This window comes from Uloborus diversus, chromosome 5 (genome assembly GCF_026930045.1).
Source record: "Uloborus diversus isolate 005 chromosome 5, Udiv.v.3.1, whole genome shotgun sequence".
Lineage (NCBI taxonomy): Eukaryota > Metazoa > Arthropoda > Arachnida > Araneae > Uloboridae > Uloborus > Uloborus diversus.
Window position 1 is genome coordinate 38,215,581 of NC_072735.1, and position 17,243 is coordinate 38,232,823.

Consider the following 17,243-nt stretch of genomic DNA (forward strand, 5'->3'; position numbering starts at 1 on the left):
ATTGATTTTTTCCGATACATCTTTTTAAAAATGTAAGGTAAATTTGACGAAATTATCAAGCTGAAAAATATAAATAGTAAAGTAGGTTAACTTTACTATTTATATTTTTCAGCTAAATTAAAGGTAGTTTTAACTAAGGGTAGGTAGCGTTAAATAAAAATTTTAGCTCTCCTGCAATAGAAATTTAGCTCTCCTGTAATAGAGTAAAATCTCTCACATAGTACTCAAAAATATGGATTTTTTTCAAGGTCAAATTAAATTTTTCATTTTAAATACATTAATTTTTTTTTATTATTCATTTGCAAATTTTGATCTGAAAATTTTTTTGTTATAATTTTGAAACTTGATATTTTATTTAAATTTATGTGTAATGTTTTTAAAAAAAAATAGGAAAAAATTATAAATTTTTGGTCAAGTTATATCTTAATGTTTTTTAATTTGAATAAATGTTTTTGTGGTACATATTGGGGGTATAGGGGCAACGTTTTATCAACATAAATTTCAAGTTTCTAAAAAAAAAGATTATTTTTTTTTTTCAATTTTTGCGTAGCATATAAGTACTGGTTTGCACTTTCTTAAGCAAGTCGACACTGATTGCTGTTGTTCATAAATATGAAACTTTTTCGCAACTGTTTTGACGTAAGAAAGAAAATATAAAAGGTTATGCGACTTGAAAAATTGACTTTCATTTTTTGTGGGACACCCTAATGTGGTGCATGCTTTTCATTTCCTTATTTTTTGAAAAATAGCGACTACATTTCAAAAGTAGTTTGTAGTTGCTAAATTAAAAAAAAAAGTAGTTGTAGTCAACTACATTTGTAACAAAGTAGTTGTAGTTCACTACAAAAAAAAATTTAGTTTTTCCAACTACTAGTACAGATATTTATATAACCTGCATTTCTTGTTTAGCTGAAGTTAAAGCAAAAAAAAAAAAAAAAAAAAAATCATTTGCTGTTGCTATTTTATCTAGTAACTATGTAACTTAATTTTTGCTCTGCAATCAGTTTTTAGCTAGGGTGATAAAGCATGGATGTACGGATAAGTAAAATAGAAAAAAAAAATAGTTTTACTGTAGTGTAGAACAAGAATCATCTTACTTACAAGCTGACAATGAATATTTTGTACACCATATATGATCTTTTTTTTAACATGGAAATAATTAAACTAAACAGAAAAAAGTTTTTAGAAAGATATTTTCAAAATTTGATTACTTTTTAGGTGCTGGAAAATCTCTAGTTGGAGTTACTGCATGTTGTACTGTGAGAAAACGATGTCTAGTCCTATGTAACTCTGGTGTATCTGTTGAACAATGGAAAACACAAGTAATAAATTCACTTCTTATAAAAGTTATGTTTGAATCAAATTACTTAGAATCGAAACTAATCTCATGAAATTTCAGTTCAAAATGTGGTCTACTGCTGATGACAGCATGATTTGCAGATTTACATCAGATGCTAAAGATAAGCCAATGGGTAATGATTAATTACTTTTAGCCTTTCTTTTGCATTAAGTAAATTGATTTTTTTTTAAGTTTTATGCAAATCAAACATTATTGTTACGTTAATATTTATATATATTACTACTTTTAAGGTTTTTTTTTTTTTATTCACTCAGATTGGATTTGGAATAGCCGTATTGAAATTGTCAAGCTCGCCCCAATGCCCAAATTTATATTGATTTGTGCAAAAGACATATAAAACATCTGTCCTGACCATTGTTTTTCTAAAAAGCCATGGTTTTCTAAGAATTGCTTGTTTCTCATCTTAATGCTAAAGTTTGGAAGACTGTAATTGGTGACCATTCCTGCCTCCGAACAACTCTGTCTTCCCAAAAATACTCAAAAAGCCCTTTATGACAAGCATCAAAATTGCTAGAATGTTTGGATATATACCTAGGACTCACTTTGTTATTACAGTGAAATCCCATTACGACAAGCTCCAAGGGTCCAGAAAAAAAATCTTTGTAACGGAATTGTCTAAGAATTTTCTTTATTTCTATAAAAGTGTTAATTTTGCAAATATACACTCTAATATAATTAAATGTGCAACATTTACCATTAGTAATAATCTAAATTGTAAGTAAACACGTTATTTATTCTGAAAGACAGAGAGAAAAATATTGAGCACTGAACTTTTATTCATTGGTCATCTTCACAAAAAGTGTTTTTTTTTTTTTTTTTTTTTTTGGTCCCAGAGGAAATTATAAAAAATTCTAACTTGTGAACAACACTTATACCGCAATAAAAGTTGAAAACTTATTGACCCCTTTTCGAATTCGCAAGGTGCATAGCTGCCAAGTGCTCCGTTTTTCCCGGAGTTTCTCCGATTTTTATTGCGTACTCCGAAAATCCGATTTATTCCAAAAAACTCCGTTTTTTGACTTTGCTTGTACACTTTTCGATTTCTGAGGAAAAAGAAGAAATTTCCCTATCCTGGAAGGTAGGAATTGTGCACAAACTCAACAAAAGAGGAGGCAATTTTATGCCCTGGAAGCATTACTGTCAAGATAAACACTGAGTGGGAGAGCTAATCGATCGGAGAACATCGTTTTTTTCATTGAGCATTTCAGCTACGTGCAAAACGTAGCCGCCATGTTTGGTCATTCAGAAGATGGAAGTAGACGATGCTTAAGTGCTTTCGTTTTCAAAGACAAAGCAGAATTGGGGGTTTCTTTTAACTGCAAACAAATGAAAATCAGCAAAATGTGCTGCAAAACGTTTTTTTTTTTTTTTTTTTTTTTTTGGTTATTTTAAATAATTTTATTGAGAAATGAAAACAAGTATACTATTTAAAATTTCATCTTATCCCTATTGCTTTGGACACGAATGTGCTAAAGATTCTCAATTAAATTGTAGTTTCATGGGGATTTTTTATTTTCAAATTATTTTCATGCAACCAAAATTTTATATCTGAATTTTTGACTTAGTCGCCATATTTGGTCATTTGCGAGATTTAAGTACACAAAACTCTTAAAGTGGCCAAGTTTTCAAAATCGGAATTAGATGTTTATTGCAATGCAAACTATTGAAAATAATGCGAAATGGGCTTCTTCTTCTTTTTTTTTTTTTTTGGAAAATTCTTAATTTTTTTCTTGAAAAATGAAAAAAAAATTTCTTCAGAATATTATGTTATCCTGATTGGTTTGGATGCTAATGTGCTAAAAACTGTCTATTTCATCTAAATTTTAGTTTTTTTAAGGATTAATTATTTATAATTACTTTTAATGCAACAAATTCAAAAATCTATCATCTTAAATTTTTTGCATTGTTGCCATGTTTGGTCATTTGCAACATGGAAGTAGACAAGACTATTAATAGCCTAAGTTTCCGAAAACAGAATTGGTTGTTTGTCTCAATGCAAACTATTAAAAATAACAAAAAGCAAAAAGTTATGGTTTTTTTTTTTAATTATTTTTTTGAAAGAGAAATTTTATCTGTATTTGATCCTTATTTCCTCGAAGGCTTTGTTATAAACTGAAACCATTTCATCTAAAATGAAGGTTCCTGCTGACTTCTCATTTATTTATTTATTTTTTTTTAATAAATCAGAAATCTATTTTAACTTGAATTTTCCATGTACAAAAAAAGTATTGAATGACTCTATTTTAAAATGTGTGAAGTCCTATTCATCTATATATTTTTTTCATGAAAGTTGTAAAAACTGCCCCATCTCCCCTCCAGTTTGTGTTTCAAAACTTGGTGACAGTTGTGGCCACTAAGTTTTTGGAGTCTAGTGGCCACTGGCCTCTTAGAAGATTTCCAAGTCTTGACCTTTACTATGAAGTTGTTTTACTTCCAAGTATAAGAAGTAATCGTGTTTTTTTTTTTTTTTTAATCTTCAATATGTTCTATACGGATATTTCATTGAATCGGTATTCGTTGTAACGGGATTTCACTGTAGTACCATATGGGTACTTCAAAAAGTAACTTTTCTGTCACACGCCTTTTCAAAAAAAAATTCAGGAACAATTCATTTAACAATGGTTTTTAATTTCATCAAAAATATATCTATTTAAACCTGTCAACAATTTTTTAATAATAATTTTTATTTTAATATATTTTTGGTTCACAAGATGTGAATTCTCACCTCTGTGGCATGTCACACACCTTGTGTGACTGTTTTTGTTGCTTAATAACTCAGGGTTCGTACGTCCTTGAAAAACCTTGAAAAGTGCTTGAAAAAAAAAAGTTCATTTTCAAGTGCTTGAAAACCTTGAAAAAGTTTTAAAACCTTGAAAAAGTTTCTTAGTGCTTAAATTCTCTCAAAAATCAACGAATTGTGCTTAGAAGTTTTAAAAAAGTATTTCACCACTGCAATTTTCTGAACATGTGTTCAGTATGCAACATCGCGAAAAATTGCTTCCGTGTTTGGGATTTCAATCCTTTTGCATCTTGTAAATATTTTGATGTTTTTTACAACCGAAAGATATTTTGACATATGGTACCTTAGATTAGTTTATTTTTTGTTTAATTTCATTAATTAACAAAGAAATTAATTTGGAAACCATGACAACATTCAACTTACTCGGGTTTCGCGGAAAATTGCTCTTGTGTTTGAAATTTCAATCTTTTTGCATCCTGCAAATATTTAAATATTTTGGCTAATCAAATGTTAGTTTCGCATATGCTACCTTAGATTAGTATATTTTTTGTTTAATTTTAATAAAAAACAAATAAATTTATTTCATGGGAAACATGCCACGTCGAACAAACTCAGACTTTGCGAAAAATTGCTTCTCGTGTTTGAAATTTCAATCTTTTTGCATCTTGCAAATATTTAAATATATTCACTAATCGGATGTTATTTTCATATTTGCTACCGTAGATTAGCATATTTTATGTTTAATTTCAGTAAAATATAAGTTTATTTTATGGGAAACATGACAACATTAAACTTAATTCACGAAAATTTGCTTCCCTTGTTTGAGATTTCAATCCTTTTGCATTTTGTAAATATTTTATATTTTTGGCAATTAGTAGTTATTTTAAAACTGCTACATCAGATTAGCTTATTTTATTTTAATAACTAAAGAGTTAAAGAATTTATTACCTTGGCCTTGTTTAATTATTTGCTTATTTATTTTTGCAATTTTGAATGATTATCTTTACCTAATTTTTGGTCATAACAGATTTTTTTTTTTAAAAATTTAAATTTCAGCAGTTGAACACCTAACAAATTAACTTAAAGTTTGTATTTTAAATGTAAAGTTGATTTAAACAATTTTATTTATAAGTACATCATTTTTTATGTCTGCTAAAATAAATAAGGTGTATAACAGGGGTGGTTGTGTTATGATTATTCACTTGAAATCCAGTAGTGTTCGTTTTTATGCTTTTACCTCCCTATATCTCCAATTTTCCCCTTTTCCTCAAATGTTCAAAATTACTACTTTATTAAGGTTGTGGGTACTTGGAGCTTACTGAAAGAGGCTTTAATCAGCAAAGGGGTAGATAGCTTAAGGAGGGTCATTCATCTTCATTTGGATCTAATAAATTGACCAGTACCAGCCTAGCTAGGCCCAGTACCTGTTGCTGGTTATCAACAGGCACTGGGACATTGTATTTCTATGCAGAATATTTTGACTTAATAAACTATTTTATGAATTGTATGCATAGCAAAAGTTATTGTTGTACATATGTATATTCAAGTAATAGGGGTCTTAGTTTTAAAAATTATTCCCCCCCCCCCTTGCCCCATTTTGCTCTTTGAAACTTTCAGGTAATATTTTATGAACTCACAAATCACAATTACACCTGAATATTATTGCCTTTCTAAATTTAAATTCTAATTTCAACAATAACCCATTTTTTCCCAAAATAAAACTACTTTTGTCATAATATATGTCAACTTCTTGTGAACCTTTTCAATTTCGAAATATGGCTCTATAAATCTAAACTTGCACATTTATTGTCTATTGCAAGTTAATCAATGAAAGCTGAATAGGCTCAAGTTTGCATTCAGAGTATTTATCACTGCTTAAGCTGCTTTTGTATATTTTGAGGTGTAGAGACTGGACTGTGGACTTTCATAAACTTTTCTTACTTCCTAATTTTTAAATTTACTCGAGGACAGTTGAAATGCCTTATTGGCTGAACAGCTAATAAATACATACGAATAATTGATTTGCATACTTATAAATGATTTGCAAACCTAATATTTTTAGAACTTAATAGTGCAAACTGAAATAACTTTCTGGGTAGTGTTTTTGTCCTAACCGCCCTTATATTGTAATAAACCACTGTATAGATATTGGAAATAAATGTTGAAACCGGGGGGGGGGGAGTGACTTCAAAAACTCCTCTCTGGCAATGCCATTGAACTTGGGTATTTTAGTTTCTTCCCATAAAAGTTAAAAGCACTTATGAAAGGTTTTTTTTTAAAGTATTAATTTGCTGATTCTAGAAAATATACAAACCTCTGACTGCTGCAACCTTTGAAAAACCTCAAAATCAAACCTCTTGGTATCTGCTTCTCTTTATGACCAAACTTTTCAAACATTTTCAGAAAAACTTTCAACGCAGTAGATCTTTCATCAAAGCGTCTCTCGTTGTAGAAAAAGCAATTTTGTTTTCCTATACTTTTTTGTATTATTGCCTTATTTCTATGTGTTTGTAGTAAATGAAATCTGCATACAATATTTTTAGTACAAATTTATGATATTGCCTTGAAAACAAAATTTTTTACCTTGAAAAGTACTTGAAAAGTGCTTGAATTTTTTTCTGCCTAAAGGGTATGAACCCTGTAACTTGTTTCAATTAAAAGTATATACTTATTTATTAAATATTCCTTACGCAAGTGTCTCAAATACTAATTCAGACATGTGATTTTTCAGTATTTTTACTGAATTCAGTATTTTTTGAGAGAGCAAAATACTGCATGCAGAATAAAAGAAAGCACATTGGCAGTTAATTTCATGCATCCAATTAACATAGTCTACTATATAGATACAAAAATACATGAAAAAGCTTTCAGTCATTGTAAAATATAGCAACAGTGTTGTCTTAGTTCACACAGCCAAGCAATTTCAGTATTTTTCATCCTGTTTGGGTCACATGTCTGCTAATTGTTTAAGTATATTTAATTTTTTAATATTGTGTTTTAGTTCCTTTTAGAAGGACAAGGAGTCATGTCACACAATAAATCCTCACCTCTGTTACCTAAACACAAAATGCCATTCCTCATTCATTCATTTGATGTCATTACTGCCAGCACATGGCAGTAATGACATCAAATTTTATTTTCCATGATACAAGGGAGTCAGCCCCCTTGTTTGTTTTCAGCCATAGTTGAAGTTGTGAGATTTTTGTCGAAACACAAGATAGATTTTGCTTTAAAAACTTAGTGTGGTTATTCTGACTTCTCACCTCTATGAACATGTTTTCATATGCTTAACATGTGCAGATTATAGCAATGAAGAAAAAAAAAATTCCATAATAAATGTATGTATTAGGCCAATATTAATGGAAAGATCCTCACCTCCATGACAGACCTTATCAATGTCATTATTTCTGAGGTGAAAATAACTGATGAAGGAGAAATACATCAATAATAAGGCATTCTCCCAAAATTATAAATTGCCAGTATATCCTCAAATTTACTGAATACTATTTTTAACATACATACGAAGCTACTAATTAAGCTGTCCTTTAATTAAGAGAGCTCAATTTTATGTTCCCACTAATCATTAAAATAGCTGATTGTTTCCACAACTAACAAAATTACGACTTTGATATTAAATTGGGCTCGATTTTTAAATATTACAAGTTTTTTTCTTTTTTTTTTTTCATTTCCGTGAACATGGCATTTATTATTTTTATTTTTTATTTATGAGTAAAATAATTGGAACTTAGCTGGGGACATTGTTTATGGTTACTTCTGGTAGGTAACACTTTCATGTAAGAATGAAAAAAAAAAAAAAACAAAGCGAAAGGTTTCAAAATTGAAAAATATTTGCATTCAAAAATTATGTTTTCTGGAGAATGACCCTTATGTGGCTATGAATCAGGGCTTAGTTTGCATGGGAGCCCACAGGAGCTCAGCTCCTGCCTTTCTTTTTGTTCAGGGAGTTTTTAGAAATTAGATGAAAAGCAGCACAGCTCATCAATATTCCGGGCTGGAGCCCTCGAGTATAGCAATGAGGTCGTTTCTCAAATATTAAAAATATTTTTTTTTTCTGAAAGAGCATGCTTTAAAACATAGGATTGGACCATTTTTTGAATAATTTGGCTAAATTTAGTATTTTTAAAAAATTATTTTAATCTTTGTGCTTTCATTGTTTACTACTTCTGCCGATGACATCACAAATGATGAAATGCCATTCACTGATCATAATATTTAATTCGCATTTTTACTCATATGTAGTGTCAACGATATGGTTGATAGCAAGCGTAGAGCGCAAGGGCGCCCATAAAGGGGGCAAGAGGGGCTCAAGGCCCCCCCCCCTTTGAGATGAGAACTTCCTTGCTTTTAGTGCTTTTTTCTTTGCAAAAATGTAAAAAAATTTCTTTTCAATCCATCAATGAGTAAGTTATTAAAAATGTCAAATTTTGATATCTCTAATCTGTACTGAAATCAGTTTCCATGAGGAAAATGTTTTTCTAAACCATTGGGAAAATTTCTTAGCCCCCCCCCCCCCCTCTAAAATTTTGCATACGGGCCCCCATGGTAGAAAGCAATATTTAATTCGCTTCTTGATTATCATGACATGGAACCGCCAGTGGAGATACACAAAAGTACATCATTTGTGACGTCATAAAGACCACGTCTTGTTTTCAAAATCAAACACTTTAAAAAATTAATTTAAAATTGAGCGTTGGGAAAATGAGTTTTTTTTCGCTCCATGTTTTTTTTTTTTTTTTTGCTTATTCAATCAATTTCAGTGACTAAAAGTAGTACTTTTGACTGAAGGAAACAACCCTATTCCCAAACTGATAAGTTGTCATTTTTTGTAATTACATGTGTAGTGTAACTTACACCGTAACTGAGCATTTATTTCTATCACCCAGTAGTTTTTCTGGCAGTGCTATGCAACTATGAGGATTGACTTCATGAAACAGAGCCACAGTTAGTTTTTTCTTGTTTTTATTTTTTCCTTCCTTCCTCCCGTTCCAATATTTCTGCGATTTGCATAATTTTTCTTTCTTTTTTTTTTTTTTTCAATTCTCCATGTTTTTATTGTCACTGCTTTATCTTTCTAATTGAAACTAAAATATAAGTAAGCAATAAATGTTTTTGTTCCCTGTCACTTTACAAAGCCAAATTAAAAACCAGTTGATTATATAATTGTACATATAAAAAAAATGTGCACTTGTTTTGGTGTAGTTGCTTGACTCCTCCGGAGTTGAGCCACAGTCTTGCAGTCTACTGTAATATAAAATCAAAACACATTTGAGTACTGAAAATGTTGAGTGCTCCCTTGGACACAATGAAACGTAGCTGCCCTTTTTTAAATTTTTTCCCCTTAGGCCCTTTTTTAAATTTTTTTACTGGTTGGAAATCAGACTAATTTCATACCAATTAAAAATTAATATAATGCAATATTTCCTCCTATATAATCTCCTGCACTTTTTTAGTAGAAATTAGGCCTTATTTACAATAATCTATTGTGCTTCAATTTCATGCATTCTTATTTATGTATTTATTATCATTATTATTATTAAATACAGGTTGTGGAATATGCATAACTACTTATTCTATGATTACACATACCCAGAAGAGATCATGGGAAGCAGAGCAAGTAATGAATTGGTTGAAAGAACAAGAATGGGGACTTATGCTTTTAGATGGTATAATACTTGATTGATGTATTGTTATTAAGTTAATTTAATTATCTCTTGTTATTATATTATTTTATGATTTCAATATTTTAGTATTTTTATTAAATTGTTCAACTAAATGATGTTCTTTATATGAATGTCATTATAAATAATATTTTCTGTATGTGCATCTCAAATCTTAATTATTTAAATGAGTTTTAACATTTTTATCAATAATACATTTATGTGTTAACTTAAAAGTAAATTCATGGCTCAATTTTATGTCTTTATTTGAACCTGGAATTGAAGTTTATATTTCTAAATTACATAGTTAAGAAGTTTTTTCTGGAACTAAAAACACTTCCATGCCTAACTTTCCTGTCTAACTTGCCTACTTTGCTTTCTAACATCTGCTGCAAAGCTCTTAATTCTCTTATAGGTTTATGTGATCTCTCCCCCCCCCCCCCCCCCAATTGTTAAAAAATTAGTTTTTGTAACATGTAAATTTAAAACTTATTCTTCGTATATGTTCTTTGTCAAACGTTCTTTCAATAAAGTTTATTCGAAACAAATTGGGCGGTTAAATCAGAATTTATATTATTCGTATTTAATTCAAGTTTTTCCATAGTGCTGAATGTTGTTCAAATTGCAAAAATGAATCATGAGTGTGAAGTTTCCTTAAGAATAATAATTGAAACATATTCCTCAATATGAATGAGTCTATGCAATTTCAAACAATGATTACAGAAAAAGGTTTGTACTCATTAAATTGTAATCATTAAACAAAAGGTGTATTTTATTGCAGAAGTCCACACAATCCCAGCAAAAATGTTTCGCAGAGTTTTAACTATTGTCCAAGCACACTGCAAACTGGGATTAACCGCTACCTTAGTGCGAGAAGATGACAAAATTCAGGATTTAAACTTCTTGATTGGTCCTAAATTGTATGAAGCAAATTGGCTAGAACTGCAGAACAATGGATACATTGCTAAAGTACAGTGTGCAGAGGTGAGTATTGCAATAAATAAATTGAAAATTTCATTGCCCTTATTTAACATTTATATTTAAAATCAATTTCAATGACCAGAAGTTTTTTTTGTGCTAATTGATTTTTTAACAGTACATCGTTTGTCAGATAATCAATAATGCTACACTAAGCCTAGAGAAGCATACCTGTTTTTTTTTAAACAGTGTCACCAGCAAAACTGATAGTTCCTCAGAATAAGCTTTAATGTAATTAGCAATACGTTTTAAGGGATGAAAGTTTTCAGTCTTTTGACAAATTTCCGTCTTTTTAAAAAGGTTTAAAATATAATAAGACAGAACAAGATGGTAGCTAAAAAGTAGTAAATTATCTGAATGGAAACTCTGCAGAAAATTCAAAGAAATGAGTTTTCTATTTGATTTGTAGGAGTATAATGAAGCACCACTATTCATTACCTAATGATAAGGAATAAATTATTCTTGATTGAAGTGAGACAATTAGTTTTAATTTTATTTTTTAAGAACTCGTCATAGTTCGTCATGTACTTTCTATTTTGGAACGCTTTTTGTTGAAAATCAGTGTTTAATTTTTAAGTATAAAGCTCCGTAGTGGATCCTTTTATTTACTTAAAAATAAAATTTGGGGCATGTGCCCTTTTTATTTTGAAAATTTCCATGTTGGGAATTTTCGCAACTTTTACCCCTGTTGTCTAGGTGTACTAAACAACTGGTGAATTCCTGTAAAAGAGTCTTTTTGCCTGTATTGGAATTTCAATAGATTTTAATATTGTCCCATTATTTTTGAAGGACTGAGAAAGTATATTCTTGAAAAAATTGCTCGTTTTTTATTCTCACCGAAAGCTTTGATGAACTTGTAAAAATATTGCCAAATGACATGAAAACATCTTTTTCTGTTAAAATTGGGTTTTATTTAGAAATTTGTTTATTTTTACAAAAAAGTTTGTCCTTTTATTGCATATATCTTGCTATAAAGTGTTTTAAAGAATATAAATTTTTTTGTATTGCAAAAAAAAAAAAAAAATCCAAAACTATCTTCGAAAACAAGTAAGTAGAGATTTTAGTATTTAAATATATTTTTTGCCAGCTGACTAAGATTCTGTTATGTAAAGTTTATAAATATTTATGTTGCATAAGTCATTATTTTTCTAATTATAAATTTTGTTTGAATTAGCTTAATTAAGTTACCATTTGAATGTACTGTGTGTTTGAAATTTTGTTTTAAGCAATCTTAATTTTCATGTTTTTTTTTTTTTTCTTTTTTAGGTTTGGTGCCCCATGAGCCCAGAGTTTTATAGGGAATATTTGATTGCCAAGGCAGCAAAAAAACTAGTAAGTGACTTTTATTTCCCTATTCATCTCCAGTCATTCCACCTGTAATTGAATCATTGAGTCCGATAACCAGTCATCTCTTGGTTTTTATCAAAGGGGATGACTGGTTTTCGGACTCAAGGGCGGATGGGGCCAGCGGGCAACCAGACATTTGCCCGGTGGGCAGCCTCTGCCTGGGTCGCATTGAATTTTACTACTGAATAGCAAAAAAAAAAAACTTCCTTTTTTCTTTCTTCCTTAAAAAAAATAATTAATTAAAAAAATCTGTAATTATCTACGGCAATATTGTAATATTCCAGTACATTTCTCATCGACTTAAAAACAAAATTGCTGCAAGAAAAGTAATGGCTACATTATGAAATAAAAAAACTATAGACTCATATTGTGAGTAATAAGATATTTTTCTGTATGACCGTAAATTCATCGGCCATGAGATACTTTTGTTGCATAACTGTCCAGAACCTTCTAAGGCCCTAACAGCTGCCTCTCATTTGTAGGGGACAATGAACGTCAAGGTAGAGGCGTCGCCTGAAGAGGCTGCCGAACCGAGGCTGTCAATTTTAATTTAGTGATGAACAAAAAAAAAAGAAACAAAATGTTCTCGGTAGTAAAAAATTAAAGTATTAAAAAGTAACTCATGGAGTTCCAGTGACAAAAAGTATTTTTTATTTTAGAAGAAAATGCGACGTTTGAATATTAAGCAATTAAACCTTTGAATATTCGTTAGGAACATATACGATTGTTTATTATAATTTACCTAACTGAAGGCCGCTGAAATGTATATTTCAAACATTTTTTTAATAAAACAAAGTATTTAGTAGGGTAGACTGGAGCACATTTTTGAGGATTTTTTTCAATGAATTTTCTCATTTTTACGTTTGAACCCAGGAAATTTTAGACATTGTGGTTTTATGAAGCAGTTAATGAAGTCCAAATTTGTATATTCAATTGTTGCTGAGCTTGTGTTTTTAACCATAATTTTTTTTTTGAGTACAAGTCGGTTGCATAAACTTGCCTCAAACACGGAGCAAGTGTATGCATCGAGTGGTGGGGGGGGGCACGTAAATGGGCCCCATCAGCAAGTTTGGATTTATTTTTAATGTGCAAGAAAATGTAATAACTTTTCTGTCCATACAAATACAGTTCTCAAAAAAGGATGAAATTCTGCTAATTTTTATATATTTATTTGTTCTTAACTGTGTATTATTTGCTCACAATAAGCTTCAAAACATTCAACACAAAATTTACGCAACTTGGTAGAAAACAGATTTTTCTATCCGCATGCTAAACTGAAGCTCTACTGATGCTCAAAAACTTGTGAGAATATTGGCTAGGGAGCAGCATCAATCTGATATGACTGTTGGCTCTCCAGTTGTAACTCGTTTTGGAAAAAGGGCACTGCCTAAACGTGCCCAATGCGTAAATGTGCTCTGGTCTACCCTACATAGTAAAAACCCGTGACAAGCTTCAGCTGAATACAATAAGAAATGAATAGATAAATAATGATAGTTTCATAGAGGCTGCCGAAGAATGATTTAAATAGAAAAAAAAAGTATAAATGCAGTAAGGGAAATTTAAAGCATTGTAATGAATAGTCACACCAATTTAGCAGTAAATTACCGACCCTAAAGCAGGTCTCTAAAGCAGAACAACTTGCAATATAGCAGACAGCCCAGTTATCACATGCAGAGACTGCAGTTTGTTCTCGTTAGAACATATCAGTCTGGAATAGTGAATAACCGAGCTAATCTTCATTTACAAGCTTTGCCTTCAATTTGTGAGTTCTACCGCACCATGCTGCGGACACTCGCTAGTAAGATATATTTACTCTATCAACCAGTTTGTTGGCACACTGTGCTTTAAAGAAATGACCTCTGCCTCCTGCTCGGTTATTCACTATTCCAGACTGAGGCATTCTAACAATAACAAAACTGCAATCTCTGGACGTGATCACCGGCTGTCTGCTATATTGCATGTAGTTATGCCAGTAGTTCTTAGTGTTTGAATGTACAAAACAAAAATAAACCAAAACTTTATCCAGAGATTCTGGGGAAATGATATTTAAAGTAAAACAAAGTTGGGAAAAGAAGACCTAGGGTGTCACTGAAAAGTACCACATCAGTCCAAAATGTTAAAAGATTATTTTAATGAATCCCAAACTTGAATGCTTTAACTTCAAACAAGTAAAAACATTAGGTTGGAAATTGAAAAGTTCACTATGGAAAAAGCAAAGAACTGTTTAACATTACCAAAGATCGCTTCAAAACTGCATTTTAATAGCTAAATCTAAACATTTTTCGTTGGAGCGTCCCCAATGCGCTCGCCAGCATCATTAAAGGTCAACTTAAATTTTGTTTTATGGGCTTCAATTTCGAAAACATTTCAAAGGAGATCTCCCGAAAACTCTTCTCCTTCACGTCATTGAAAGTCGACTAAAATAAAGTTTTTCAAGCTTCAGTTTCGAAAAATTTCCTAGGGAGCACCCCTGAACCTCTTCACTCCCTAACATTACTGAAGGTCATCTAGAATGCATTTTTGAGACAACAAATTTAAAAAACTCATATTTTGAATGCTTTTTGGTGTTTCAGGTAAGGTTTTTTTTTTTTTTTTGCAAAAATTTGCCAAATTTAAGAAAACCAATTGAGTGAAGATTCTTATCTTAATATATATATGTTTTTTTTTGAGAGAGAGAGAGAAATTGCATCAAGTCAAATCTTGAGTGTTGCCAAATTTAAGTTGCAAAAAATTAAATAAAAGTTCGCAAACGATATCTAACCTATTGATTTTTAAAGGATGTTTTGATTAATGTATGTTTGGCGAATAATACCTCCAAAAATAGAATCTTCATATTTTGTTTTAAACTATTTTCATTCAAAATTTACGAAATACCTCATTAACATTTTTCATGCAAACTGTTTCAAGATATATTTATGAAATTATAAATACAGTAATCTCCACTTAGTAATATCACTTTGGGACAGAATGATTTTGATAGCTGTGAACAAATCACAATGTTAGATAAATTTACCAGTTTGAGGCACACATATTGACATTCGAAATAAAATGAAAAACTCTTATACTTATTTACTGTGTACTCCTAATAAAATCGCTTTAAAAATTGTACATGATTTTAAAAAATCATCAGTTGTTGCTAGTCTAAATTTTTTCAGAAGCCTTTTTAGAAGTTTCTTATAATTGATGGTTTTTAAGTCGTCAAAGTGGTGTTGTACTTTGCATCTAAACTCTTTCAATGCATTTATTCATTTTAGCATTTGTAAGAAGTAGCTCAACATGAAGGTATTATTCATCTGACTCATCAATTTCATCATCGATTTGCTTTCCTACTGGCAAACTTGTCATTGTTTTAATGAGAAAGCTACAAGGATATTTTGATAGATTTCAATTCCTAACTTCTTGATCTGGTCATACTTGAAGGAGTTTCTGTCACTTTTTCATTTCCTGGTCAACCTTTCTGTAAAATCTTGAGCAGTCAAAACGATTTCTGATTGTTCCAACAGAAAACTGGCCCCTGATTCTACGAAAAAATGATCACATAAAAGAATAATTTTAACATACGAATGAATAAAATCAGGACCACGTCATTTTGATAACAAGGAGCGATTGACAACATAAACTCTGATAGCACTAAGCAGAGACTACTGGCATTTTTAAAATATACATTTGAACTTTCATGTTCAAATATTATTAGTTTACTAAAAGTATTTGTTGATGTTAAATAATATTTTCAGTTGTTCAAGTTTCGCTAGTTTGGGTGTTAAAAAATTGGATTTTAATTTTTTATATTGTTATATATGTTACTGCAAAAGTTCGAAATGTAGTAAATTTTGACATTAGCTGACAAATTTCAACATTTACTTACCAAAGATATTGGTGGAAGACCAAATATTTTGTTGAATCAACAGTAAAAGTCAACATTCTCCAATTTCAGCCTTTCACAGTAATATATACTATTTGTAGGAAAGATAAGATGTTTTCTCTACATTAACACTGTACCGACAAAGAAACAACTTTTATTTATAAAAAAAATTCTTTTTTGAGATTTTTCATAGCTTTGACAACAAAATTGGATGATAAGGTCTCTTACAGCTAATGCCAAAAATGTAAAAACACTCCCTTCTTCTTCTTTTTTTTTTTTTTTTTTTGAAACTTTCCACAATATTGCCTAAATTAATGGGAAAGTCTTTCAAGAGATCATTTAGGATGTCACTCTTGTTCAGTTAAAAGATGATAAACATCAGGAGTTTGTAGTTTATATCATCTATTTTCAGTTAACGAAAACCATGCAGTAACCATGCACAGGGTGGTGACAGATCAGGGAAATCAGGGAGATCAGGGAAAAGTCAGGGAACTTTATTAATCAGGGAAATATCAGGGAATTTTGAAAAAATAACAAAAAATCAGGGAAAATTTATTTTATGAAGAAATTACAAAAATTAAGTACTCTAATTCCCTACGCATTTTCTGCCAGTGATCTGTTAAAAAAAAAGTAAAATTAATGCGGTGTGATTATACACTGCCGCATATTTGTGCATCTTTTTTCCTCAACATCAAAGTATTGAATCTTACTTATTAACCAAAGGATGAACTTCCTAAGATTGCTTCTGTGTCTGTTAGGTTGTTTATTTTACCTAGCTTGAAATTTCCTTTTACGCTTTCAATGCTATGTAAAATAAACAACCATACAGGCAAAGAGGAAGCCCTCATTAATGCCTTAGCTTCTTTGCCTTTATTCCGTTGTCTTGAAGTGATTAGCGTACTGTAATCACGATCTCAAGAAGAAATCTTTGGTTTTTGAATTAATACTATAAAAGCTTAAAAGTTATCATTTCTTTGCATTTTCAATTTAATTGCTAAAACTGAACTTTCAATAAAAAAAACTTTGTTTTTTGCCGTTATACTATTTGTTGCCACCACAGATTATAAAGGTTTTCTTTTCTTCAGACTTAAGTGATTCTTTAATTTTATAACCAAGTTGTATTCTTTTATATGTTTTGAAATTAACTAATTGCTTTTTTTTTCTTTTTTTTTCTTGCATTTCTAAGTTTTTTGTTACAAAAACAATCTAAGATTTTTTTTTTCATTACATACTGAAATGATTTTAAATAGAGTTAACTTGTGTACTTAAGTATTTTTT

The 17,243-nt window shown here is 30.3% G+C and overlaps 1 protein-coding gene across 1 annotated transcript in view; it reads left to right on the plus strand.

The window, feature by feature from the left end:
* LOC129221884 (general transcription and DNA repair factor IIH helicase subunit XPB-like) overlaps positions 1 to 17,243 on the plus strand; it is a 60,928-nt gene that overhangs the window by 29,297 nt on the left and 14,388 nt on the right. The window contains exons 11-15 of the mRNA XM_054856254.1: positions 1,219 to 1,322; positions 1,400 to 1,472; positions 9,665 to 9,784; positions 10,560 to 10,762; positions 12,023 to 12,088. Coding sequence (XP_054712229.1) covers positions 1,219 to 1,322; positions 1,400 to 1,472; positions 9,665 to 9,784; positions 10,560 to 10,762; positions 12,023 to 12,088 — 566 coding nt within the window. The remainder of the gene's footprint in view (positions 1 to 1,218; positions 1,323 to 1,399; positions 1,473 to 9,664; positions 9,785 to 10,559; positions 10,763 to 12,022; positions 12,089 to 17,243) is intronic.